At 44.3% G+C, this 21,303-nt stretch overlaps 1 protein-coding gene across 3 annotated transcripts in view; it reads left to right on the top strand.

The window, feature by feature from the left end:
• The window catches only part of CREB5 (cAMP responsive element binding protein 5), a 374,435-nt gene extending 353,880 nt beyond the window's left edge, over positions 1-20,555 (top strand). For all 3 annotated transcript variants that reach the window (XM_053927053.1, XM_024562990.3, XM_024562992.2), the window contains 4 exons: positions 7,742-8,065; positions 10,800-11,027; positions 18,655-18,763; positions 19,677-20,555. In XM_053927053.1, the coding sequence (XP_053783028.1) occupies positions 7,742-8,065; positions 10,800-11,027; positions 18,655-18,763; positions 19,677-19,840 (825 nt within the window). In that variant the 3' untranslated portion in view covers positions 19,841-20,555. The remainder of the gene's footprint in view (positions 1-7,741; positions 8,066-10,799; positions 11,028-18,654; positions 18,764-19,676) is intronic.
• The last annotated feature ends 748 nt before the right edge of the window (positions 20,556-21,303 follow it).

Genomic DNA, 21,303 nt, shown 5'->3' with positions numbered 1-21,303 from the left:
AGGGAAAAAGTGGTCACAGCATGTATGTCCATCAGCTGAGAAAATCCAGTACCTGTTAGACGTGATGTTGAGGTCTTTGGGGCAGGGGACAGGGATGTGGGGGACATGGACTTGCGTGGCGCACACCATGGCCAGTGCGGAGGTGGCAGGGCTCTCGCTCTCTTGCATGAAGTCCTTGCATCCAGTCCAGTTTCACTGATGCTGCTGCAGAGTCGCGTCAGCCATTTGGACCTGTGCATCAGTCACAAAATGGTGCTTTACAGGGTCTCACGAAACCCCTGCATCCTCTGTTAGGTACACAACGGCCAAGCTCGGTCCCCCAAAGCTGTGTTTGGATGTACTGATGTTTGGTGTGTGGTGTTTTGTTGTTTTTGTTAATCAAGCCTACGATGTTACACTGATCCCTGCTCTGTTTCTCTGATCGGATTCCGTGATACTCATCTGCCAAGGTCTTACTGAAAACTGATTCTTCATCCAGTTCATTTAACACTCTCAGCTAACTTTGTATCATACAAGTTGAGAGCTATGGCTTCTGCATTTTGTCTTTAGTTCTCAGCCAGCAGTAAGACGCTAGAGTTGTAGGAAAAGCGGCACCTCAGCAATTCTAATGTAAGCAAGGAAAAGAATTTGGTGTGTGATTCACTCTCCCATTGTCCATCTGTGGGTATAACTTCTAAAGTAAGGTAAAGCAGACCTATGTGCTAGGTGACACATTCAACTTCAGTGGTGAACAGAAAAAAAAAAAAACACAGACAAATCTTAGCAATTTCTTTGCCAAACACTTCCATATTAATATCTAAGTCATATATGAATTATAGTGCTGTAAGAGTGAGCCTTCAATTTATTCTTGTTTCATGAAATTAATGAATGCACACTTATAGAATTGTTTTATTTCAGATACTACTTCCCCGCATCTCTTCAACTCAGTGACTGTCTTTTACAATTCAGCAGGGTGGTGAGCACATTAAGAGGCTGTACACTTTAGTGAATTTCAGAAACAACTGTTCTGAGAGCAGGAGCTGGTCTTAATTCTGTAACACAGCTTTAGGTTCCTGCATAAGTAAACCACTTGGCTGTATGTGCCTTAACCTACCTAACAAAAATGAGGGTGGGACTCTGAGCTCCTGACCCCCTCAGAGAAAAGATTTGAGTGGATGTCTGCTAAGAGGTGGGAATGTATTGGAGAAGTGAGCTGTGTGGATGTCTGAAATAAGGAAGGAGTCATTGTTTCAGAGAACTTAAGAAGACAAACAGGAGACTTGGTGGAAGAAGTCTCGGTTTAGAAGCCTGGTTCTCCCACCTTGAACTTGATTCCTCCTCCATGAAGTGAGGAAACATAATGGGATAAGAAACTTTAGAAACCAAAAGGATATGCAGACTAATTAGTGGGGCAGAGTGGAGTTGTTTCGTAGGTGAAGGGTAATACTAGTTTTTTATGAAAAATAAAAAATTGAGATATTAAAACCCTTTTTCTCTTGACAAGCTGCTTTCATGGTATGAGCCCTATACAGTTGAATCACTTTTACAGGCTTTTATACCATATTTTTACTGTGCTTTTTTATGTTTAGATACATGCATACTTACCATGGTACACAACCGCATACAGCAGTCAGTACAGGAACGCGCTGCACAGGCTCTTAGCCTAGCACCAGCAGGCTGAACCACATAGCCTTGCTTTGTAGTGAATTTGTGTCAAGTGCGAAGATGTTTGCACAACAATGAAATCACCTAACAACACATTCTCAGAGCATATCTGCATCACTAAGCAATGCATGGCTGTACTTCAATTGTGAAACCATCAGATCTGAGCTACAGAAAGTTTGGAAAGGAGCACATTTTATTCCAAGTGATTACGCCAGGCACGATTTTAGTTATCTTACTAATGGTCCTGAAATAAATGTAGAGTTTAAGATCCACTGTGCTGTCAGAGTTAGATGCTTCTTCTCAGTGGACATCCTGAAGCCCAGATGTGACTCTGGGTGTTAAAACTATTTTTACCTTGGCAAAATGAATTTCCAAGTTTATGTAACTGCCCCCAAAGCACCATGCAACTGTTCTCTTGCTGCCCATCTCTGTCTCTACTCAAGTTTGGGCAGCATTTCGGGACCCAAACTGGTCATGTATAATTATGAAATTCAGTGGATAAATATCAGTTATTTAGTTTGCTAATTCAGAGACGTATTTAAAAAAATCCTTGATACCTGGAGTAAGTCCATAGTCATTGATATTGCAAATACACCTCCAGTGAAAGCTTCCATCACCATTTGAACCGCTCAGATGCCTGTGTTTACCGCTTCTCTGATCAACTGTGTATGGGGGGAGATAGAAAGAAGAAACTACATTTACCAAAGGGCTTTGGGGAGGCTGCTGATATCAATTATTTTGTATTCAAAAGGAAATACGAATACGGATTTCGTCCTATTTTCATGTAGATACCCTCTTACTTGCCAACTCAGCCTCACTACATTTCGACATTGACACATTTCTCTCTGAAACAAAAGTCAACAACCATTTTTAATTAAAACCTTTCTACAAAGAATGCGCCAACCTCCTCCACCCCCACCCAACCTGCCCCACCCCCACCCCATTTCACATGATGTTGAATCCGGCTTGGCTTCGGAGTCTGTGAAGCATAAGCATCAGCTGCACTGAAGGCTGGAGAAGAAATGTCTTTACAGTTCCACAAGTGTTTCTCATTGGCAAGAGCGAGTTGTTAACCAAAGATAAATTGCCTGGGGCGGATGTGGGTGGGCGTGTCCTGTGTGTGTGTGTGCATGTGTGCTCATGCAGGCCCAAATGTATGTGTCCCTGTGGCGGTAATGACGTGAGATTGTACCTGGGCTTCCCACAACGTGCCCTGATGCAACACTGAGCTAAACCAGGGGTTAAAAAGGGGCTGGGGCTGGGGCTGAGCTATCAGGGCAGCAGCCAGGCACAGGGTGGGATGAGGTAGATGGCTGGGTTCTTACCAGGACTCAGATCCCAGGCAGCAGGCCCACCCTCCCACCGGGAACAGTGAACAAGGAGCTGGTAAAATACACAGAGAATGAAAATGACCCCTATTGACTGAAACCAGCTGTGTCCGGCTTCTCGCTGTCTCTCCTGATTTGCTCTCTCAAATAAATGGATATGGTAGAGGACGATAGAAAGTAAACAGAATCATTTTTTTCTTTCTTGCAGTCACACCTCAGTAATAGCCCTGGTTTTTATAGCTGAAAAATATATGTTTATTTGCTCATTAATTTCCCTCTCTCTCCCTTGCCTTTTCTTGGCATTGGGTAGAATGGTTATTTAAAACAAGACACAGTTCAGGTTCAAAAAGAAAAATCATTCTGCAAAATACAGCTTGAACTCATTTACCATTCATTTATCATCTCTAAGCGAGTAGGGCACAAATATCTAAGTTTGGTATATTTTAATGATTTACAGTGCCGTGACTCTTGCTGGCACCAGGATGTAGGGAAGCTTTAGGACTTTCAGAAGTGCCCCAAAGTGTTTAGAAAGGACATGGAGAATATTACATGTATGTATGCAGAGCAGCTCGATTCTCATTTATCTTCACCACTTTCCTTCAAAGATCATGTAAGCTGCAATTTAGAGGGTGGACTGAACCCAAGGCCCTGAGATTCCTTAAGGGGTGCTTGAATATCTTCATTTGAACACTTACGTATTTTTTTCCCCTTTGCTTTGAAAAAGCTTTGGTTTTATGTGTCTCCCATTTCCTCCGTGTAGTGGGCAAAGAAATAATGATATGCCTAGCTCAATGCCCAGCAAATATTTGTTGAGTGAATAGTTAAATGGAATGTTAGAAGCCTGACTAAGATTATTGTCTTGGCGTGAAACATGCAAGAATAGACTTGAAGCAATCAAGTAATTTCCCTTAACAGTATGAGCTAATTATTTGAGAGATGAAGATCTGGTACGTAGTATTTATTTGTCAGGCTCCGTTTGCTCCTAATTAAAGGTGGAAAAGTTGTTTGCTGCACTGACGGGGTGACATAGTGACCCACTCCTAAACATCTTTTCAATTTTCCATGCTGCTTTTTCAGGGAAAATCTATCAGGATGAAGTCAATGTGCATTCCTTTTGTTTACTGGTGTTTTTTCCTGTTACCATGTTTTAGAGGGCAGGCAGGGCGGAGAGCGGGGAGCTCTCTGACAGTGTACTTGTACAGCCCAGCTGCCCTCGTGACTTCTGCAGTTGACTGTGCTTACCTTAGTTCACTGATAAAATCATCCTCCCATAGGAATACCACCTGCCGTGATCAAAGATGAAAATGAGCGTGCTCATGCTAAGCCTCAGAAAATTTCATTCATTCACTCATTCATTCATTCATGCCAAAAATATGAATTCAGAGCCTAATGCATCAGGCTCTGTGCTGAAGCTGTGAATTTAACACTGAGCAAACCCCACTCTGGTCCCTGCCCTGGTGAAGCTTACAGTCTGGGATGGTTGATGGATATTAATTGAATAATCACTCTGAAAATCATAACTGTGACTTGAATTTTAAAAGGAGGAATATGGCTCCGCCAGGACTACGTAACAACAGGGACTGATTGACACCAGAGACCAGGGAGAATTTTACTGAGGAGTAGTCTGAGGCTGAGGGCCCTAGAAGGTCTGGGGAAACGGAAAGGGCATTCCAGGTAAGAAGACTATCAAATGCAAAGGCCTGTGAGGCCTGCATGGGAAGAGCAAGAGCTGATGGGAAGGCAGAGCCACGAACTGCAGGGCCTATGCAGAGGCCCCATCGTGGTCTTTGGCCTTCATCCATTAGCATTAGAAAGGTGTAGAAAGGTCTATGTCCAAGGGTTAAAAAGTGGGGGCAGGGAGAAGGGACCTTATCAGATCTGTGTTTAGAGGGGTAATGTAAATATATTCACTCATTCTTCACAAATGTAACAAGGGAGGTGATCATGCTAAGCCCTACATTATTCTTTGCTGCATTTGAGCTTCCTGAGAATTCTTACCATCCACCCTTTCCTCTGCCAAGTTTCAGCAGGACTGTATCTGGCTCCCCAGTTGTGTGTGGAGTAGCTCACATATAGCCTACTGCTAGACCATGCAGCAGAGGCATCTCGTCTTGCCAACTTTTCTAGCCCTTCCTCTTATTTCTGCCTTTCCTTTTGCTGATGGGGAGGTGGCATAACACAGTTTATTCCTGTCCTTGGCAAAGTATATATGGTGTGCCTTCCAGCACCTTTTCTCCTCGCCAGTGGTGTGAACTTGGCACAGGGGTGAGCTTCTCTTTTAGCCTTGCAGAGTTGTTCTGAGGATTAGGTGAGTTAACACTTGTAAGGGACGGAATGAGGAGTGGCACGTAGTGAGTGCTCAATTAATGCCAGCCATTATTTTAGTCTTTGCAGCTATAGACAGGTGTCAAAGGTATATTGTTAGGATGAAAAAACACAAGATACAAAACTACCTGTCATAAGAGGGGCTTGCACAAGTGCATTCTCATAAATGCTAAGGAAACGTCCTAGGACATACAGCGGTTACATGCGAGTAATGGGCCTGGGGCTTAGAGAGAGCGGTGAGCAGGTCACTTTTTTACCTCCTATTTTTGTAATAGTTGATTTTTTTTTTACTATGGAGCTGTATATTTTTCTGATAATAAAATTACAAGGACTAGTTTAGAGAATCCATTAATATTATCCAATGTTAATTTTAAAAAACATAATGATTTCATTATAATCTTTTTTCACAATTTTATTCACTGTTAAGTTTGGAGCTATCATTTAGAAACTTTTCTTGGGGTAAAAAAGAAATATATATATCTGAAATCCAGCCGTTCATTTGATTTTTACTTCTTTTGCTTATGTTATATTCAGCCAAATCCTTTACAAGCACATGCTATTATGATCCCACTGTTATGAAATGATTCTCCTCGCTCTTCCGTCTCCACATGGGCACACATAGAGTTCTCAGGAATGCTGCTCTCCCACCAAATATAAACCAGGTGTTTGGTTCACTTGTTACTGACTTCATTGTACTTTTAAGCACTGCTTAAATGTTTTATAATGAGCATTTTTATAAAAACAATGAAATCATTTCTAAATATTGGAGGTAAGGAGTATTCGTTCACTTAGTTTATTAGCAGTAAACACCATCTCGAGCATCCAGTCTTTCCCAGCAATTCCGGAAACGACTTCTTCGGGACTATCGTGACGAAGGGCAGTGGCTATTGCTCACGAGAGGGGGCAAGTGGACTTAGTGGTTACTGAATTAGGGTGTCGGAAGTGCTTTTGGTAATTACCTGTTACTAACGTACAGGCCTGCCGAGCCTCACCTCTGCCGCCTTTTTATTTTTTCAGAAGTGGAAGCTCTTTTTGGTTAACTAAAGATTTTGATGACTAGAGTTGGTGTTTATCTATTGTTCACTCTGACCAGTTGAGAGTCATTAATTTTGTACAGGGCTGGAGCTTGGTTGTTGCTTTGGTCATTTAAATACGAACTCTTCCTTTTCACAGTGATTACACAATCAGATAAGAACACAAATCAGGAGAGAACTTTAGCTCCCTGGTAAAAACTTCATGAAGCCAATGTGAGCGTGCCAACTAGACTCTCATCTCTGCAGAAGACACACGTCCAGGGAGGAACTGTATCATACAGTACTGAGGCCACGGGGCCCCTCGGGATATGGTGATAAATGTCTGTGTACAAGAAGAAATGATCTCAAAGAAACTGATGAAGCTGATTCCCAACTGAGTTTTTAAAGTCAGGGCCAGGAAAGGGTGGGCCATGGCCCCTGACCACATTTGCACAGCCCAGGAGCTAACAATGGTTTCTACATTTGAAGATGATTTTTAAAAATCAAGTGTAGAATAGCATTGGGGGTCATGTGGAAATTCTTTGAAATTCAAATTTCCTGTCCCTAAATAAAGTTGCGTTGGAACCCAGCACGATCGTTCGCTTCCATGCTGTGCACAGACCTGCAGGCATACAGTGAAGGAAGTACGTACTTTCTGGCTCTTCTCATAAGAAGTTTGCGGACCCCTCCTTACTTGTGTGCATGCCGGTCTGCTCGCTGATAGATAATGCTTTTGTGTTAGAAGTGCCCATCAGAGAAGCTGTGTTTCTCTCCTTTCTTCACTCCCTTCCCAAAGTGGAAGAAAGTTATTGTGTGAGAACAATTAGACCATCAGGAGGGACTATGAGTTACACCATGGTAGCAAATGGAAAAGACCTGCGTTTTGCCTCCGAGAGTTGTGGGTTATAATCTGCTTTGAAGCCCTTGAATAATGTTAGTAGTTCCTATATTTCAAAATGTGTAGTTACATACTCTTTGTGTCAGAGAAATCTTTTTAAAGGCAAAAACCTTTTGTTCTTGTGATTTTTACAAAACACGGAGGCAGATCAGATGGGCCCTTTGCTCCGTGGCATTATCATATTGAGTGATTTTATTTGGTTTTTACTTGTATTTGGCTGTCGACAGGATATGATAAACAATTGGACAATAGGAAATACTTTGTAGTAGAAGATCTAAATCTTGATAGGGTTCCTGCCCACTTGTGGTGACTGTTAAGTTAATGAACATTTGTGGCTGGCATTGATCCTCCTACCTACCATAGTATATATGAGAATGTCAAATTAATATAAAAGTTACACCGCTACCAGTTAAACAGCGTTAACACTAGCACTGTAAACTATTACAGAACTGGAACTATACTTCACTTTGATTCGGAGTCCCCGCTGTGTGCACGACTGACCTCAGCTGTCCCCTCTTGTTTTCTCGTTTCAGAGGCTGAAGGCTGCGTTGACTCACCACCCCGCCGCCATGTCAAACGGGAATATGAACACCATGGGACACATGATGGAAATGATGGGCTCCCGGCAGGACCAGACGCCGCACCACCACATGCACGCACACCCGCATCAGCACCAGACACTGCCAGCCCACCACCCCTACCCGCACCAGCACCAGCACCCAGCACACCATCCCCACCCTCAGCCCCATCACCAGCAGAACCACCCACATCATCACTCCCACTCCCACCTTCACGCACACCCAGCACACCACCAGACCTCGCCACACCCACCCCTGCACTCCGGCAACCAAGCACAGGTAGACCCTTTTCGTGACCTCTTTCCTCTTCCTGTTAACTGTGCAAGCTCTAAAGGGGTGGGGGGCTGGGAGGGTCATTGGCAGGACTCTTGTCTGACCAGCCCAGGTGTTCTATCTGATACTCTGGGGAGCTCTGTTCATTTCCCAGGACTTAACAGTTGCCCATAAGATCCTGCCTGATCATAGTTTCTACAAGTAATGAGGTAAATTTAAGGTCTAGGCTTTAGAGACAAATGTAAACTTCAAGACTTCCAAAATCTATTTTTGCAGCGTGTTACAAAGTTAACCCTAAAAAAGTATTATTAATATGAAGAGTAGGAAGAATTTAAGCATGTGAAGAAAGATGGGAGTAAAGCATGAGAAAAATAGGTTAATGCTAACTGATTCTAGCCACGGTGCTTCATAACATCATGGAGACTCAACTTTGTCTCCTGCAAAATGGAAGTTACATACAAAGGGCAACATTCTAAGGAACATTGAATGTTTAAAGTCTAAAGAGTAACAATTCCCGGCAGACAAAGAGGCTCGGTAATGGATGTCAGGGCATAAGGTGCTGTGTAAATGGTGAGGAGAGGTGACTCATCCCACCCAATGTGAAACGCGTTGGAGGGAGCAGACGGAGAGCCAAGCTCTGTAGATCATCAGTTCAAGAGAAAGGCCAAATCCCAGAGGTGGGGAGTCACCAGGAGCGGCTAGAAAGAAAGCCAGCATTTAGACTCAACAGAAAGAGGGTTGGGGGCCAGGCAGACGTTATGTCACCCTGCCCAAGAAGAGAGGCGGGTCCGTGCACTGGAGTGAGTTTTAGGAAGTGGATGAAGGGCATGTTTAGGAGCAGGGCCAGCCCTAGACACTTTGGATCTCCAAGCAGGATGACCTCTAGTAGTCCCCCTCCACCCATTCCACACTGCCAGCTCCCAACCAGCTGGGTCAGAATGGCGTCCGAAGCTTGGGACCGCCAAATACACTTACTCATCGTCAGCCTCCGGACCGCATAGCAGACAGCTTGGGGACCTCTGGAGCCCCCTTCCCTAATACACACCAAACCTGGGCAGCCATCCACAAAATGGGCCATCCACAAGTAACTCTGAGTAGATAAGCTCTTCAGCCGATAAGCTTATTTGCTGGATAAATAATCCATAAGAGTTCTATGTAGTAAATAACAGTACAGGCTTCGGAGTGAGGAAACTTTCATTCATTTCCCATCGTACTTCCTCCTGTGTGGTCAGATGAAGCTCCCTAAGCCTCAGTCTTTCCATCTGCAAAATGGGGTAATAGACTAAGCTCACAGAGTTTTAGGAGCATTTAGTAAGCAAATGTCTATAAAGCCCTCAGCACAGTTTTCATTACATGTTGGCCGTGGTTAATTCTAAACCCAGGGAATGCAATATAAGTTTAGCAAGAGTGTAGCAATAAAATGCTATTCAAAATACGCTTTTAGTCAAATGCCATGGTGAGACTTGTATTTGGAAGGGAGAAAGAAAACTACAAGGTCAAAGATAGGCAAGTAGATTTACATGTGTACTCATTTTTTAAGGAGAAGGATAACATCAAGTTTTGCTTGCCTTGCTGTACAAGTTAATTCACAGACATGTGTAACAGTTCTTTGAAAATAAAACCATTCATTAACTAATTATCAGTTAGCCAATTGCTCTCTATTTCAAGTAAGCAGCCAATTGTATATGCAATTAGTTCATTACTATTATAATTAGCTGCACAAACAGTTGCTTTTTTACCCTATACAAAAAAAAAAAAAAAAAAGCCCAGGTTGGTCTTAAAATTTGAACAAGATCACATTGAAAATGCCATTCTTAAACTGTCTTAACGTGAGACACATCAAGAGGTGCGGTGGGTCTGCCGCATGGAGGGAGACGAAGCTATATGTGTAGGGGTCTCTCAAGCCTTAGGTGTTGCCGCACCCCAGGCAGATCTTACAGGAATCTGCAAGCTAGTAAAATTTTGTAATATCGCGGTTTGCCCCTCCTAGGATCTCCTTACACTGTAAGTCAACGGGGAAGCGCAGCAGCCCTCCCATCACACCGCAAGGAGTGCGACAGGGCTCCATGCTGCTTCCGGCGCCGAATGCCTCCTTTTATACCCTGCTCCCCCGTCACCTGGAAAGGCCTCCTCTAACTGCCTCCACCTTGGGCAAGCCCTGAACTAGTGAAAACAAGGTTTCAACTGCGTTCGGGGCTTCACCGGGTTCTTTAAAGGGGGTCACGTCGGCGACAACATCCTAGAGGTGTGTTCTAGTTTTAACACCACTCAAAGGACGGATGCTCATAACCTGCCTAGACAGTCTTCAGCCAATGGCAGACTCATCAACACGGTGACAATGCCCCTGACCCCTCAGTGCCCACTTGCAGCCATACACTGGCGCTTTAAACTTTAATGTGCACCGTAAATGAAATGTTTTAACATCTGAAGGAGGAGAAAAAAATGTTTTCTCTGCTAGGATTCAGCCAATGCCCATAGGGAAAAATCAATTTGACTCCCTTTCCACAAGTCATTCCTATATCTTGCCAAAATATCATGCAATGTAGCTCAGAGGATGCTTTTTTTTTTTCATGAGCTCACGTGATGTCATCGCTTACCTCATTCTTAGAAAACAGGTTTGAGATGCTTTACTAAAGCAATCGGCTCTGCTGGGCGTTGCATTTCAACGAGGGCTTGGGTTTCTTCCCTTCCCCGACATGTTCCTTCCCCACCCTGTCACCCTCCTTCTCATGGCCGGCAGGTTTCACCAGCGACGCAGCAGATGCAGCCCACCCAGACGATACAGCCGCCCCAACCCACCGGGGGGCGCCGGCGAAGGGTGGTGGATGAGGATCCAGATGAGAGGAGGCGGAAATTTCTGGAACGGAACCGGGCAGCCGCCACCCGCTGCAGACAGAAGAGGAAGGTCTGGGTGATGTCACTGGAAAAGAAAGCTGAGGAACTCACCCAGACAAACATGCAGCTTCAGGTGCAGGCCCCTGTCTTTTTCCTCGGGACTCAAAGGCCCTGTGTCCAGCTGGCATTTCCTGTCCCTGCGGGGCTCGTTAACCTAAGGGGCAATTCAGCCAGGCTCGCTCCTCCAGCGCTATGCACTCTGGGGCGCCCTATGAGACACAATACGCCGCTCAGTTTTAGATCAATCAGCCTGCAAAGCTCCGGGGAGGGAGAACCTGCCCGGATAAGTTGCGGGGCTGGGAGTGCAGGCTTCGGAGGGTCACTCTCTGGGTCTGCAATTACTTGCTGTGTTTCCCCTCTCCGGCTCTCAGTTGCCTCATCCATAAAGTGGGATAATAACCCCATGGAGTGCTGGGAGGAGCAAATGAACTAATGATGTAGAGCAGTTTGCCCAGTGCCTGGAGCATAAGTTTTCAACCAAAAGGCAGCTCTTTAAATTCACCGTGTGAGGGGGTTGCTTCAGCCTACACGAGATTGTGTATATTTGTGTTTAATGAAGGAAAGTTCATGTTTATTACTTTGTTCTGTACACAGGGGTGTCCAACCTGTGGTCCACAGGCCACAGACGGCCCAGGATGGCTGTGAATGCAGCCCAACATAAAATTGTAAATTTACTTAGAACCTTTTTTTTTTTTTTGCTCCTCAGTATCGTTAGTGTCTGTGTATTTCATGTGTGGCCTAAGACAACTCTTCTTCCAGTGTGACCCAGAGACGCCGAAAGGTTGGGCACCCCTGCTAGGAAAAGGCATGTTTCTGTGGCATTTTCAAACTTGAGATTTGAATCTTGCATGGCTTGTGCTTTGACACGGGCAGCTCCACTGGGGACATTTTTAAAAGGCCACTTTGAGGAGTGTTTTTGAGAGAAGGGGAGAAGACTCCAGGACCCGGGGCTTCTGCAGCAGACTTCACGCTGGGGAAGCGATGCAGTTCAGGGCATTTGTTCTAGCACGAAGGGCGTACACTGTTCACCAGCAGGGAGAGAAAGTGCTGAATCCATACGCGATAAGCAGTCCGGGGGCAGAGCCATGCATTACAGCCCAGTGCTCCTAGGAGCAGAGCGAGTGGCTAAAGAGGACTGAGGGGAGAAAGACTGCCCCAAAAGGGACTGGCTGTGTCTCAGTTGTTCGCAGGTCCCCTCCGCCTGATTCTCTGTCATCCCTAGAAAGGACCGGTGAGGGGGCCAAACCCCCCAATCCTTTGCATGTTCAGTTTCAATTAATGGAAATGACCTTGGGGCATCCTGTGTACAAATTGAAAATATACAAAGAAAGTTTTGGTGATTCGTGGTCTGAACATCATAATTTATGGAAGTTCACTTTCCCCCCTAAATTTATTATTCTTTTTGTAATAAGCATGAGAAAGAAACTGAGAAACATATATAGTAGGTACGAGGGAAGTAAGATAAGAATTCCTCCCACTAACTTTTGTGCTACTTGAGGGTGCAGGCTGTGTCTCATTACCTTCTCTTCCCACCACCTACCCCCCGATTTCTAGTGTAGTCAGCATGGTGAGTTTATGCACTCAGTGTCTCTTGAATAAGTGAATGAGTTCCCCATCTCTGGAGTGTCCCAAGAACTGGCTGTCTGACCACTTGGCAAGAATGTGTTTGAAGGGAGGCAAGCCGCAGTGGGAGGGCTGGACTTAACCACCTCGAAAGTCACTCCAACGTGAAAGCCTGCGATTCTAGAATCTGGCAGGCACAGTAGTGTTTGAGGAGCTTTTAGGTAGAACGTGGATAAACACTTTTAATATTCATGGTACTCATTTTTATTTTTATGTGTATTGCAAAATATCATTAGAGCATCAAACCTTCAATTTCACAAATCCTATTGGTAAGGATGAGGCTAAATCATTACAAAATGAGTTAATTTGAACAAACACATTAAGTACATAAAAGTTCTGGTGCATGTGGACCTAGCAGATATTAGAGCAGTGGTTCTGCGCTGAGGGGTGGGTGGGAATCCCTTGAAGTTGCTACTCAGTCTGAGGTCTGCAGGTGGACCGTGAGAATGTGCAGGTTTTCTCAGTCTTAGCACTGTTGACTGTTGGGCTCCATACTTCTTTGTTGTAGCCTGTTCGTTGCATATATTTACCAGTATCCTTGATCTCTACCCACTAGATATCAGGAGCACCCTCTACTCCACCCCCCATTGCGACAACCGAAAAGTCCAGATATTGCCAAATGTCCTCTGTGGGGGCAAAATCATCCCTGGTTGAAAACCACTTCCTTAGATGCAGGAGCCAGCTGGCATGCATCCGATGCCAACCACTGTTTAAATCAGTTTCAACTAAAACGAGTCCTTGTAGAACGACTCCGGCATATTGACTGTGGCCCTGAAGCATGAAAACATGGAGGGGTCACAGCAGCGAGCCTGGAAAGTAAAGATGCTGGTTGACCATGAGCTCACATGTGCCCATGGCTGGGCAATATGCATGTGTATTATTGCTTTTACAAAACAGATAAGAGACCCTAATCTGTGGGGGGTTTTTTGTTGTTATTGCTTCTTGTATGCTGCCTGACCGAACTGGGGACCAAACCCACAACCCAGGCATGAGCCCTGACTGGGAACTGAACTGGCAACTTTGCAGGACGATGCCCAACCAACTGAGCCACCCCAGTCAGGGTCTAATCTATGAATGTTTACATTTCTTTAGGGTCAGAATGACTAGCAAAAAGAAATGCTAGAATTATAGCCCCTGGGCTGGGGGAGTCGTATTAGAGCCATTCGACAGACGCGGATATTTCTGGTTGTTAAAGCAGGGTCTGAGCAAGGGACCGTCACCAAAAGACTACATCGGTGTTCTCCAACCTGTGCTTTGCTTCAGAGGGACAGAAGCCCCACCGTCGCGTGTTTTCTGTAGTGGTGAGCGCTCCGCATCCCACCCCATGATGCTGGACAGGGTAGGGATTCTGCTACCTCTGAGTGACCCTTTCCCTCTCACTGGACCTTTGTCAGAAGAAAAAGGTGTCTCTCTTGATGCTGGCTCACTGAGCCAAATTTTAAGTAAACAGAAATGGAAGGTGCTAAGCAAACAAACTCCAGCCAAATGGAATATCCAAGGTCTGGATGGCCAGCTGCCACTTTTGAGTTGTTTTCCAGCAGAGAAGCTTTTAGTTAGGTTGCGGAGTTTCAGATTGGAAAAATCAGACCTAAGAAAACAAAGTCAAACTCCCAGACTTCATTTCCTTGTCTCATAACACATCTCTACCCACGAGGCCAGGGCAGGTATAGGAATGGGGGCACAGAGTAGAAACCACCCAATCTGACATTTTATATAAGGAAAAATTAAGGTTCAGGGGACTTGGGGAGACTTTCCAAAAGTCACACAACCAGCACGTAGCAGGATTAGGACCCAAGCAAGTCTTCTCTTGACCTAACCCTCTTGCTCTGTGACCTTTCATGCTAGAAAGTTCTTAAACTAAAGAAATCCACATTCTTTTCTCTGACGAAGTACTGCAGGCCAGCTCTAAATTCATCAACTACTGATGTGGGGCTCAGTGACTGGATTGTTTGTGTTCCATAGATGATATGGAAATCATCTGGTCACCCACAGAAATAATTGCTTTTCTTTTTTAGTACAAAGACACATGGCCTAAGTCGCTGCTGAAATTTTAGACACATGAGCCCAGGTTTGGGACTTGGCAAGAGAATAGGCCAGATGGGAACTGTTGCTTGACAAATTCAAAGTCCTTTGTTTTGGAATGAACCAAACCTGGCCTCTTGCTAATCTACAAAAAGAAGTAGGGGAGGGGCTATACTGCAGCCCCCCCTTTTTTTGGCACAGACTATTGTTTGCATCAAAAAACATTCTGGGTTTATCATCTTAACAAAATGACATCCCCACACCAAAAACTGCAAGTGCAGCTTCGAGGGACTCCTTGGAGTGCTTATGTAAAGTGTGTTATTGTAGTATTGAATGTCTCTATACAGGGCGCTACTTCAACCCAGGGCAACCTTAGGGGTTTACAAACAGATTAAGCCAACTGCATCTCATCTACCCTCTTACAGTCTCCATTTAAATGGCTAACTGTTTTAGTTAGTAGCAAGCCCAATCCAGCTTAGAAAAATGAAGGGCTGCTTTCAGCAGAAGAATCAACGCTGATTAATACTACTTTGCTTTCTCAAAGTCCTTTTATATGAAGACCTCAAGCTATTATAACCTACACAGGGGAGTAAAGAAATGGGTGATTTGCCTCAGTTCATAAAGTCAGACAATTCAGAGTAAGAAAATGCCTCCAGAAGTCCTGGTTTTTATTTCCCTCCTATTGCTGCTGGCCACATTTGCTGTCTTGCATGCATTTTGCAGTATTTGCTATCTGGTTGCTCTCTTCCAAAATGAATTCAAGGTGATTCTACTTACGTTACCTTGAAAAGGATTTTTATTTAAAATACGGTCCGCTATTTGTGCACTTCCTACATCAGTCAGGCCATCGGTGTGGAATCTCTGGGGCGATGGTGCATGTGCGCCCCACACGGCTCCCTCCGCGTTCTCTGGGCAGCCGTTCTTGACGTTTCCTAACCCAGAGGCTCCATCGTGGGGTCTGATGAAGGCTCTACACACCCTCAACAATATGGGCGCACATGTGGACACCAAATTTTGCTCGAAATGAAACTATAAATGTTGCTTTGGGGTCTGCCCTGATGAGATTTGGAAGCATAGGAGGTACTAGAACCAGCTCCCTTAGAAAACACGAGACTTAAAATGTAAGCATATTTGAGAATACCAAAAGTAGTTAACTAATGAAAAAAATCAAGATCAAGTCCTTCATTAGATTATTAGGTAATTAATGTTGCCAATAGCAGGTGACATAGAAACAGTCATAGAATGAAAAACTATCTTGCTGGAAGAAGCTAGAGAACTAGTCCAACCATCTCGTTTTATGCTTGGTTGGTGAGGCAACTTGGGAAGCCAAACCCTATTATTCTCGACTCTCAGTTCAGAGTTCCTTTTCTGCTGGAAACTTTGTGCAATGACTTTCTGTGCTTCTGTGGCCATTAGACTTTTATTTAGTCCTTACCAGCATCATAGTTATGTGTGTATGAGCTAAACAACAGACTGGATGTTTTTCTCTGCTGATAATAGTAATTGGCATTCATTTTCCAACAGTAACATAGCTAAATAACATAGCTAAGAAATATGTCCATAAGCACACATGTCTTTAAATGATGGCCAGTTGTCATGGTACTTTCCAGGTTCCCATGCTTTTACAGACCCTCACTACTCCTAGGGCCTCAGTTCCTATACTTAACAACATATTGATTTATTGATAAAGTGCTTTGCTCTCCATAGACAGAAATGCCACTCAAGTCATCTGTTCTGTATGGACTTTGGTTATGGGCCAGGACACCACATAAGCTGTTCATAGTGGTGATTGGTCCTGTTTTACTGTGACCTCTCATGGAAGCAAAAGGTTTATTGTAAAATGGTTTGGGGTGTGCCAAGTATTGTGGGCAGTTAGCTCTCTGCAACTGCAGAAACCCAAAGAACGGAATTCAAAGTGTTTTCTTAAGGAAAGGGCAGAGAACACTTTGTGCCTGAAAGTCGAACGCTGCCTAGTAAAGGTGGCTGCCCAGGACATCGTGGGGGAAGAATTGGAGACCAAAATCAACCTTTGCAAGGTGGCCACAAAGTGGAATTTTTATTTTCTTCCTGAAGCATAAGAAAGCAAGGGAATCCTGTTGTTTCATTTGAAGTACATTCCTTATTTGTTGTTTCCTAGGTCACAGAAAAAAACCGTGGCTGGAGTCACTAAACATTGGGACTTGACTGCTTTTTCTAAGCACTATTGTCCGCATCATCTGCAGCTGAGAGTTTCTTCTTAGGGGCAGGTGTCCACCAGTTGGGATTTCGGAAAGGTGTCACTTCTGTCGACCAGATGCAAACAACGTGACATTTACTTTGCAGCCAAACTCTAGTTACACATCTAGCTTTCTTTTTCTCCTTTTTAGTTTTGTTTTTGTTTGTTTGTTTTGCCTTTAACCTGGAGTTGCCTTCTATGTAATGGTCAAAAAGTAACTTTCTTAACACATGCTATTTTAAGCAGAGGAGGAGCTGGGAAAATCAGAGAGGAAAGAATTCGAGTTTAAGGCTAAAATAAATTATCCTGTAAATAAACTTGTCCCACTGACCCTGGAATTGACAAGGGTCACTGTTGGCTTTGACAGGGTTTTTATTTGGTAAAGTTTGGAAGAGAAAGAGAAAAGCTCTGGGGATGAGATTTTTCTTACTTTGCTATTTATGTTACTCAACCGTTGATTGCTTGTAACGTACTTTGCAAAAGAATGTGGAAATGGGAGCTATTGTTTAAAACAAGTTTCAAAAAAAAAATTTAATTAACTTCCAGAATCCCAAACTTACTTTTCTAGGTGATAAATATAGGCCTGGAAAACCAAGTTCATATTGAAAGTGTAGATACAATTTAATGACAGCCATGTTCAAACACCCTTTTCTGGGTGCATGTTTCTTTAAGGTCACCTACACGTGTGATGCCTGGCAGTCAGTCTCACGTGGGCACAGGCCAGAGAGAGGGTGTGATGTGGCACAACTCTAAAATGGCTTATTTGAGATAGGGCTGTGTTTACAGTTTACTTTTATCAAGTGGAAGCACCTTGGAACCAACCATCTATTCTAGGTTTATATTTGTAGACAACGGTGCCAAGTACATTATTCTACAAAGCCATGAACTTGTCTTTGTGAATTACTACATTAGGTGGAGAGCTGAGGCACTTATTCAAGGGAATATGAAAAATGCACACACACAATCCACAGCACCCTGCTACTCAGGGAGGAAATGTCTCTAGACGGAAAAGAACCAAACTAGTTCATGAATCTATGAAATTAATTCTATCATGGCCCAAAACTTCATTGCCCGTGCCTCATCCCCCCAGCGGAGGGCCGACAGTTGTGCCGTATGCTTCCGTGCCGTCTGCTAAGTGGGCACCGGATGGGGACGTACTTGAGCTGCAGCCCATAGAGAGCTTTTGGGAAATAGGATGGTAGATTAGTTTATTGTGAGGGCATTTCGTTTTGAAGCCCCACAGTTCTTCCCGCTGACTCACATTCAGCTTCTCGTATTGAACACCGACCTGAGCTTGTCAGACAGTGTAAAGATGATGATGATCGTAACTAACTTCTGTGGCGTGCTTAGTATGTGCTAGGCATTGTTCGGAGTGTTCTATGTATTACCTCACTGGACCCCCACAACTCAAAGAACCTTGTTTACCCCTGTCTTGTGAACAATGGTGCTGGAGCTCAGCTGGGTTATGTTACCCGCCTAGAGCCACTCAGTGAGCAGAGAGCGGAGATTCCCACCCAAGGAACCCGGTCCCAGAGCCTCCCACCCGAGTGCTGTGCTCTGCACTTTTAATAGGATCCAGCTCTCGAGTTACAACCTAGTCTCTTCAGAAAGCCCCCAGTTAAAATTAAAAGAGATAAAAAAAGAAAGAAAGCCCCCGATAAATGGGAGGGGCCAAACTGAAGGCAAGCGACACATTTCCAGGTGAACCCTATTACATAATATCCTTAGCGTCATTCCGACTTAACAGAAACGTTTGCCGATTTCCTCGTCAAAAGTGCCCCCGGCCTTGGGTTTGTATTCACTGGTCTTCTCAACGTGGCTTTGACGCCTCTCTTTCCAGAACGAGGTGTCCATGTTGAAAAACGAGGTTGCGCAGCTGAAGCAGTTGTTGCTAACGCACAAAGACTGCCCGATAACAGCCATGCAGAAAGAGTCGCAAGGATATCTCAGTAAGTCGTTGACGTTTTTGCTTTCTTTAGTGTTCAATTTTTTGCCTCTGATTTTTTATTGGATTTTATTGCAAGAGCAAAAGTAGAGGGTAGATTGTACACCCAGGCAGACAGCATACAGAACTCCAATGGCAGCCAGACTCTCCCACCGGGGCGAAAGCTTCTTTTCCGGCCCCTATCCATCACCACACTCACCACCTCCTGATAATTTCTGGCTAGATTTTTCTCTGGCATTTCACATTGTAGAATCCTACCAAATCCCAATTCTGCAGCCCGTAGAAAAATGGCCTGCTGGAGCCTAGTTAGCAGTGGGCTGGCTAGCAGTCTTCCAGAGAAGTCCACGGGCTGGGAAGTATGCATTGGGTGAGTCACATCCAATCCCTCGGCTGCGCTGCATGTTTCTCACTGGGCCAAAAAACTAGAGGCCTTGTCTCAGTTTATAAATCCACCAAGTGGATCCCTCTTTTTAGACCCCAATTGCTGCACCTGGCATAGGTTGGTTAAATGTTAGTTGAGTAGAGGTTGGTGGGAGGAGTGGGGACTCATGACTCAATTTATTTTCAAATAATTTTTTAGATTGAGCAACACAGATTCTCCCACCACATGTGAGTATTTCTCCACATTTGATATATGGACGGCTATGTGAAAATACCAGACGGGGAAGTTGGCATCCCAAGACTCCAACACATCAAGTCATTTTGGGGATGTAGAAAGCATGGCTTTGCTTGTAGCTATAAAGTGGGAAGGCTTAGCTTTGTGACTATAGTGTAAAGTTTTAAAATTAACCCCCAGGAGAAAATGTGAGAAAACTCTTCTATTTCTAGTAAATGTCTAACAGTATTTTCCTGAGTAGTCCGCACTTCCACCCAAGGAAGAGCTATATTGGTGTGTGTGTATGTGTGTTTTTTCCTAGGTCCGGAGAGTAGTCCTCCTGCGAGCCCCGTCCCCGCTTGCTCTCAGCAGCAGGTCATCCAGCATAACACCATCACTACGTCCTCGGCGGTCAGCGAGGTGGTAGGAAGCTCTACCCTCAGCCAGCTCACCACTCACAGAACAGACCTGAATCCGATTCTCTAAGAATCAGGGGTCACACCTTGCCTCCAAGAAGAGCTGCCGCGTACCATGCGTCCTTTCTTTTAAGGGCATTTTTAGAATTCACTCAGACCTGGAAGACTCCTCAGTTCTTCAAAGACTGGCTTTCATTTTTATAGTTATTATGGAAATGTTGTCTTTTATACTTAGTTATATAAGAAAAAAGGGAGTTATGCAATTAATATCTATCAGCTTGGGAAATGCTTTGGTGCTTTTCTCCAGTTCTCTGGTACCAGTTACTTGTTTGTAAACTGAACTCTTTCTGTATATAGTCATGGTTTCATTCTTATCACTCCGACCCTTTGCCTGAGACCTTGAGTCTTGTTAAACTGCAGCTTTTAGCCAAACGAGGCATACTTAGTTGTCAGCAGAAGCCAGGTAACTGGGTGAGAAGTGTGATGACATCATAACGCATGTTGAGTCTGTGCTGCGACGTCACCAGAATCCCAGATAAACACAGAGCCTTCCCACAACTTTGTTTCTCTTACTATAAAAAAATTTCAAGATCCACTTACGTCCAAATAAAATCACCAGGCATCTCCCCGACTCCTGCTCCTCTTGGTCCACTTCCTCAAGTGCCCAATCCCCCTCTCCGTGCTCCCACTCTTTCCTGGGCTTCCTGTTTATGCTTCATTTTTACCTTCTTCTTTTTTATTTTCCCCCTTTAGCATTGCATGTAAAGAAGAAAATAATATTTAAAGAAAAAATAAAAGCAAACCTCAGAAATGTGGGCCTGGCCATTGCTTCCTTGCCCTTGATGTACAGCTGGAGCTCATTCAACCGTGCATTTTACGAAATAGTAACCAGGAGACGTTTAATGTGCCTGACTTCATGTTTTTAATAATCAGAGCAAACGAAAGGTGGCTTAGCCATGGGTGAAGCACTGTTGAATGCCAGCTGTGGAGACACCAGGGAAGGGGGCTGTGTAAGCCTCCATTGCCAATGTGCAAATTAGGACGCAAGGCTAAAACGTCACACGCTCCAATTACAAGTGGTTTGATGTGGCCTGTCCATAATGTCACAAATTCATGTACTGCGTCACGATTCAGAAGGGCTCTATTCACCACACCGATTACATTGTTTGATCATCAGCTGCTAATAGCCTACGATTTATTGTTATTTTTTTTTCCTTAAGCCTATGGAAACAGCTTTGCTGTTCCGGTGGGTGGAAAGTAGATGAACTGCTGAAGGAACAAAGAGAAAGAAAGCCTAATGTTCCCGGGGGGGGGGGGGTGCTTTCAGCCCTCCCGCAGCAGTTAAAGAAAGGACCCCCTGGATATGGCTACTCCACTCTCCTGAACGATTCTGATTTCCATTTTCAACAACTTTCGTGGACTTGCCCATTATAAAAAGCAGATAGCTCCAAACCACAGTTGTGCCTCCTTGAAACAAGCCATTCTACTGTGCTAATGTTTTAATATCACATCTCACAAATAACCAAGCTAATG

This window comes from Desmodus rotundus, chromosome 6 (assembly GCF_022682495.2).
Source record: "Desmodus rotundus isolate HL8 chromosome 6, HLdesRot8A.1, whole genome shotgun sequence".
Lineage (NCBI taxonomy): Eukaryota > Metazoa > Chordata > Mammalia > Chiroptera > Phyllostomidae > Desmodus > Desmodus rotundus.
Note: the sequence above shows the minus strand (reverse complement) of the source record. Positions and strands in the feature narration are given on the sequence as shown.